Source organism: Ixodes scapularis, unplaced genomic scaffold, assembly GCF_016920785.2.
Source record: "Ixodes scapularis isolate PalLabHiFi unplaced genomic scaffold, ASM1692078v2 PGA_scaffold12__126_contigs__length_90152505, whole genome shotgun sequence".
NCBI classification, from domain to species: Eukaryota; Metazoa; Arthropoda; class Arachnida; order Ixodida; family Ixodidae; genus Ixodes; species Ixodes scapularis.
Window position 1 is genome coordinate 74,094,281 of NW_024609838.1, and position 7,096 is coordinate 74,101,376.

Below are 7,096 nucleotides of genomic sequence, written 5' to 3' on the forward strand. Positions count from 1 at the left end.
AAAAAAAAGATACGCTTAAAGTAATTTTAGTAGGCTGTCGATATTCCGAGTGCACATTTAATGTACTTTCAGCGTACATCATAGCGTACATCGCGTCAATCCAATCCTCTGGCAAAGTCCGGATATTCTAGAAGTACAGGGTGTCCTCGAATAAAGTTTCGGTTCGTGTTTTTTTACCGGAAAAATAATCTACGCATTGCCAAACCCTCAGCCTCCACCCACGCGTAGCATTGGCAGTCTGGACCAGATGCAAGGTTTTAGAGCATTTTGGTTATCTTGTTTTAAAGTTTTAAGCGTTTTTTTTTGTTTTTTTTTTTTTGGGGGGGGGGGGAACTTTTGATGGGAAAATGACGGCCGGCGAAGGCCGGGAATACATGGAGCTGAATGGCATCATCCATTGACAACGGGCCTTATTTTCCCCATTGAATATTTCAAGAAGCTCACTTACGACTTTTGAATCAGATAAAGGTTTGTTCTCAAATTTTTGCACCTGGTTAGAACCGCTGGTATTACGCTCGGGCAGAAACTGAGAATTTTGGCGATGCCTGATTTATTTTTTATGTAAAAAAAAACAATTATTAACTGTATTAATGAACAAGTCTTCAGCAAGAAAGTCGTAAACGTAGAAAAATGTTTGAACAGCAGTAGAGGCTTTAATACACGACGTTTAATACACGACGTTTAATACACGACTTGAAGAAGGGAAGTCTCTTCCCGAAACGTCGTGTATTAAAGCCTCTACTGCTGTTCAAACATTTTTCTACGTTTAAAAAAACAACAAAAAAGGTTTTACAGTTTTTTGTTCTTTCTTTTTTTGCAAACACGTGGTACGTATTTGATATATGTTTTTCAAACTAAAAATATACTTTAAGTATATCTTGGGAAGTGTTTAAAAAAAGTTCAGAACGAGTGTGTTACTTTTACCAAGGCAGACGTTGATTGGTCGCAGATATGGAGCTAGTCTTTGTACGTTGATGAAAGATGGGCGTGTGCCTTACACGGCCCGTTCACGTTGAACTAAAAGCGAGCCTTAAATTCAGGTTGCAAAATTGACGAGTCCAGAAAACTTCTTTAAGCTCAACAGTTGTCTACTGTGACCGCTTGGCGCTGTGAAATTTTGAAGCGGTAAAAATAACTAACTGCACATACATACAGCTCCATGTGTTTTCATAGAACCTGTGGCAGCACAAAGTGAATGCTGCTGCACCAACGAGCTATGATAGGTGCCGTCATCTTTTTTGAAGTACACATTTTAAAACATTCAGAGCAACCCCCAGTAACAGACCAGTGTATGTGAGATGGTCACAATATGTTCAGCGGGAATCGCAAATATGGGAAGTTAAAAAAAATTGTAACTTGACGTTATCTTCAGTAAATTGACTTGATGTATGCGAAACATTCTCCACTCTATAAAAATATATTTCAATTCACTTTGATGATAATGCACTTAATGCAAAGGTGGAAGCGAGCTGGACATATTTGCATTAAGTGAATTATCATCAAAGTTAACTCAGGTACAGTTTTATAGAGGGGAGAATTTTCCGCATACATCAAATCAATTTACTGAAGACAACGTGATGCTACAAATAATGCAAATGTGTCCAGCTCGTTTCCACCCATGCAATAACTACATTATCATTATAACCTTAAAACGCAGGCCGCTCACCCCTTTGGGTTTAGTCTGGTGGCGGCTAGTAAACCCTGTTTGCTTTTCTGATGTCTAACTCCTGGTTAGCTCAGTTGGTAGAGCGCTTCACTGGAAATGGAGAGGTTCCTGGTTGCATACCAGGACCAGTCGGATTTTTTTTTTTTTTTTTTTTTTTTTGTAGCGCAAAATTCATTTAGCTGTGTTTGGAGATTTCTGTTTGTCCTTTCTCCTCCTTGTTCCACCTCTCCAAGGATTATTATTGTCATTTCAGTTAAGTTTCCTCGGAGCACAAGACAACGAATCACGGCGAATTGTACAAACTTAAAAAATTAAAGCAGCGCAAAAAAAAAAAAACAAAAAAACGACGGACTGGATGAAGGAGAACACCAGGCAGAGCTCTTTCTATGTCCTCCTTCATCCAGTCCGTCGTGTTTTGTTTTGTTCTTTTGTTTTGTTTTGGTTTTTTGCGCTGTTTTAATCGTTTAAGTATGTCTTACCAACTAGCCCAAGCTTCAACTTCGGAATTGTACAAGCATCTCAACGAACGACGAAGGTAACAATGTGATTGGATCAAACAATTTTGATGTGTGCAAAGAAGATGATTGTGATGTTTCAATTGCTCACTCAACCTCCGTACATTGCGTTTTATAGATCTGTGTATTATGAGCTGTGTTATTCTCTCGGTTCATTCAATCGTTCGCCTGTGTTCTGAAGGCAAGTGAACGTACAGACTTTTTCTCAGAGTGTAGTGGGTCAAAATAAATCGCCAATATAGTGAAACGAATGTTTCACAGCTTTCGAGGGTTTTGAGACGTAAACACTTCACTGATTGTTCTAATTTATGACTGTGTCATCAAGATTCAGTTACCTAAGTATTGATGACTGAGTCAATCTGGCGGAATAATGGTGCTCTTAATAATGCGATACATGATGGATTGGATTAGGACAGAACTGATGGGCATCCAATAAATTATAAATTCGCAATCGGGTACAAAGTTAGTACTATTCATTAAATAAACGTGTAATGCGTGCGTTGTAAACTGTGAAGGGCGTAAGCAGAATTTGAGTTAGAACTAGGAAAATAATGAAACAAATGACTTACACATGCCTAGTGTTTATTCTAGATCAATTTTAAACTCGTTGAAGATTGGAAGACAATTATTGTGCATATTTGTTTTTAGGGTGCGTAAACCACAATTCTCCGAACCCTCGGAGAATCTTCTTCAGCCCGTGCGCTGTCAGACGTCGAGCAACGAAGCTAGGTGTTGTAGTATACACTCAGCTGCAGTGACCATAGGTTGAGCCAAGAAACTGTTTTCATCACAGAATGTGCTGCCCCTTTCCGTCCAGCAGCGCAACGAGGGAAAGACAGCCAGCTACACTTGGACCTCTAATTTGATGGGTGGCACCATCCCTTCGGGTATCGTTTAGCCAGAGCTCAGTATCCGTTGACTACGCTGACCACCAGACTCCATCCTAGGCGCCTGACGTAGCATTTATAGTGTTCACGTGCGCTTAGCGTGTCCGGGGAACAGTGCGCAGAGAAACAACTCAAACGCCGTGACAACAACCCCAAAAAGGTTTGCCGCGTAGAGGTTCACATCCCGCAGCAGTAGCCCGAAGACAGCCCACAGTAGCGACACCACGAACGACAACACGATGATGCTGAAGGGCAGCGAAGATGCGTCCCTGTCCCGCAACACCCTCGGAATTCCCGGCAGCGGCGACAGATGGCAGCACACGACGGCCGCCGACCCCAGCATCCCCAGGTGGGAGGCGCTCACGTGCTTCCAGCCGGCGCCGGCAGCCACCACAAACACCAGCGCACCCCAGAACACCACCGAGTCCTGCCCGACCTCGCCGTAGGCCCGGTGCACGGCGACGTTGACGAGCTGCAGCGCCGTGCCCACCTTGTTGACGAAGACGACGGTGCCGTTGTTCGTCGCGTACCCATACAGGAGCCAGACGAAGGTGCAGAGGCAACCGAAGACCAGCGGCAGGAGAGCAACGCCGCGGGAGCTTCGCTGTCGGTGCATCCGCCAGACCAACGGCAGCCCGCTGAAGAAACTGACGAACGTTACCGCCGTCGCCAGTTGTCCTACGCACCATGTCGTGTCCATCGTAGTGCAGCGGTAACCCGCGATTGATAACTTCTCCGGGGAGTCGTCGTTGCGGCCTCCTCGCGCAGTTCCGAGCGAGGAAAGTGGCGAAAGGTTCCCCTATCTCTGCTGCCGTCGCTTCGACTACGCAGATAAACGACCCTTGTTGTTGACGTCGTGGATTCGCACGAGTGACCTTGGTGTCGACAATGCAGCCGCCGCTCCCGTCTTTTCTGGAGAGTAGCCCAGAGCGTCGGCAAGGGCGCTTCCCCGCATTCCACCACCCGTACTTCGCCGATCGTCCTGCGCGGAGTTTGACCCAGTTTCTTTTTTTCGGGGGTGCGACCGCGGGACCGCGCCGACGCGAGCGCTTTGTACCGGCTCCGACAGATGGCGGGACGCCTGCTAATTTTGTTTGGGTGTGAGTTCTAAAACCCGCCCAGGCAGCCTAAATTGATGCGGAGCGTCATGTTCAGACGCTCCGCCTCTGAACATGACGCCGGGATTCGTCGTGTATCTTTCGTGTTTTCTCTGTTTCCTCTTTGCCGCTTTACCTTTACCGTATTTAATTTTAATTGCTGCGCGCTTTGTGCTCCCTACACTCCACGTAATGTCCCGCGTCTATTTTCGAACACAAAATACCGGGGAGAGGCAATCGCAGCATCTTGCGGGGGCGCTCGCCCAATGAAGAGGCTGAAGTGTAGGTTTAGACCCAGAAAAACAGTCCGCGCTTCGGAACTCAACGTTGAGGTTCACCAGCTTGCTACATGCTTCAGTGTCACAGTGCATACTGTTTTTCTGGGTCTTATCAAACCTCCAGCCTCGCCTTCTCCGAGCTGCCCCCGTAGATGTCAGCGCTTTGCTCTCTAAAGAGCTTTGCAAAAAAACTAGGCGCACTGGATTTTTTTATAACATATACGGTTGCAGCAGGAGTTGCGACATTAGACACCCTGTCCTACAAGTTTAAAATTATATATAGACTTATTCAATGATGATTGACCTTCTTGGAGAACTAAACATGTTACAACAACTGGATATTTTAATACTTCGTTTATTTCCATCTGACTTGATGGTGGACGTTGAGGGGTAAAAGCTGGAAATACAGATTGACCAGGCCCTCGACCCTCTACATTGGCACTACAGCGGAGGTACAGGAAAAAATGCTACTTTATGCGAAAGTACAAAACGGTTGGATAATATACGCACACAACACACAAATCCAAGCAGATTGAATAATCCTGGAAATCTTGAACAAACCGCCAGATCACTGGTATTTTACCTATCTAGGTTAAAATATTCTCTAAGTTGCTTAAATGACATCCTAATCAGATCCAACTCACTAGCATCAAATTAGTTGAGCCATTTAGGCAGCGTATATCTGAACATCTGAGAGCCGTAATCTGTCCTCTGCGCTCTACCATTTAGCAATGTTTTGCGTGCCGAGTGGGGTAAACCGGTTCCCTTACAGATAGATGGCGCAAATTCGTAAGAAAACCCGTATTTCTGTAGCTTTCCAATTTGAATGTATTCCTAAGTCTATAGTTGTATAAATTGTATATATTAATAACGCGGAGAGCCGTAAACAGACCAGCTGTATGAGAGTCAAATGGAACGCAACCGATAGACCTCAGCACCCTTTTTTGTCATAAAAATATTTTCTCAAGATTGAATAATGTAGCTGAGCTCTAGGCGGAGCTAGCAGTAATATAATTAAGTGGGAATGAAACGGTGAATTATAGATTAGTAACTTTATATTCTTTGGTGATATTTATCGATGACGGTATATCAATCGAGCTATTCGTGACAGTTTAGGGACTATCAAATTAATGTGATCATCCCAGGACATATTTCCAGAAACAATTACTCCCAATGCCATGAAAGGACTCAGAATCTCAATTGGAGTTGAATTTAGAGTGATATCTCGCGTTAGACTGATTGGTTTATATTTCTTTATTGTTTTATGTTTATTTGTAATAAGTTCTCCCGACTCCAAATTTACAGTTTGGACAACTTTAGATTTACCGTGTCCACCAGCACATCGTAGTCCTCTCCCAAAATAAGTATTGTTGTATCGTCGGCATAGTTTACAAATTTGACGTTTGGGTTAATGTTTATGACGTCATTTACATATAGGTAAAAAAGGAGGGGACCTGATATACTGCCCTGAGGAACACCACGAAGGATTGGTTTTACTCAGGAAGGATTCCCATTTAGACAAACATACTGGACTCGATGCTCTTGGTAAGACTTCAAAATCTGTGACGCGTGTCCCCGAAAGCCATAAATATAACGTTTCTTTAGTAAAATTTCGTGATCAAGGCAATCAAACGTTTTTGTAAATTAAACAAAAAAAACAAAAAAAAACTCCCAAAATCATATTTGTTTCCCCGAAACTTTGCAAGATAAACTCTTTCTGCGCAAGTAAAGCGGCCCCCGTTGAACGACGTTTCCTAAAACCAAATTCCGAATCTGTAATCAGTTTGTATTTATTTATGAATTAGTTTAAGCGGATATAAAGCACTTTTTCCAGCGCTTTTGAAAAGATCGCTAGTATTGATATGGTATGTAGTTTCCCATTTCATTCCTGTCTCCTTTTTTATGTAAAACCGAAACTTTAGCTATTTGCTTGCGATTTGGGAATGCTGAAGTTAAAAAAAAAAGCCAGGTTAAAAATATGACTTCGCATTGGAGCTATAAAATCAACAACATACCTCACCGGTCTTATCTGGTTGGCACCGGCATAACAGCTTCCGCTATTTTGCGAATGCAGGATAAGAGAAATTATTTCCGATTCACTAACTGGTTCAAGAGATAGTGAGGCGTCGTTTCTTGACACTTGCAAGCAAAAAAAAAAAAAAAAAACGAGAAAAAGAACGGGAGCTGATTCTTGTAGGGCAGAACTTTTTCTGAAATGGGATTTCGGTGATTGTATAGCTGCATTGAAATTTCGAAGCGTGATTCCATTCGTCTCTTGATTACCAAGGCGTCAAGCTGTTCATGAGCACAGAAAATAAACAAATGAATGAATGAATGAATAATGTCCGCGTGTTGAAGTAGCAAGCAAAAAATAAAAATGAAGAGACATCTATTAGCAGACCTATCAGTCTGTTGATACAGAGGCAGATAAAATAGATTAGGTTTCATTTAGTCAAACTATTTAAAATGAGATGGAAAAAAACGCATATCACATGAGTAGGGCTGTCAGTTACAGAAATAAATGACTGACCCCAAGATGCGTGTGTATATTCAATTTTTCTCAACTTCCTTGAGTAGTTTCAAGCTAAAATCAAAGCGAAAAAATCATGATTTCTTTTTCAAAATAAAATCAATCAGATATATATGATTTAAA

At 42.6% G+C, this 7,096-nt stretch overlaps 1 protein-coding gene across 1 annotated transcript; it reads right to left on the minus strand.

Moving 5' to 3' along the window:
• Positions 1-2,742: 2,742 nt before the first annotated feature.
• LOC8034901 (sugar transporter SWEET1) lies at positions 2,743-6,603 on the minus strand. The gene has a single exon (XM_029985686.3). The coding sequence runs from the start codon at positions 3,766-3,768 to the stop codon at positions 3,154-3,156; it is 615 nt and encodes a 204-aa protein (XP_029841546.2). The 5' UTR covers positions 3,769-6,603; the 3' UTR covers positions 2,743-3,153.
• Positions 6,604-7,096: the final 493 nt, after the last annotated feature.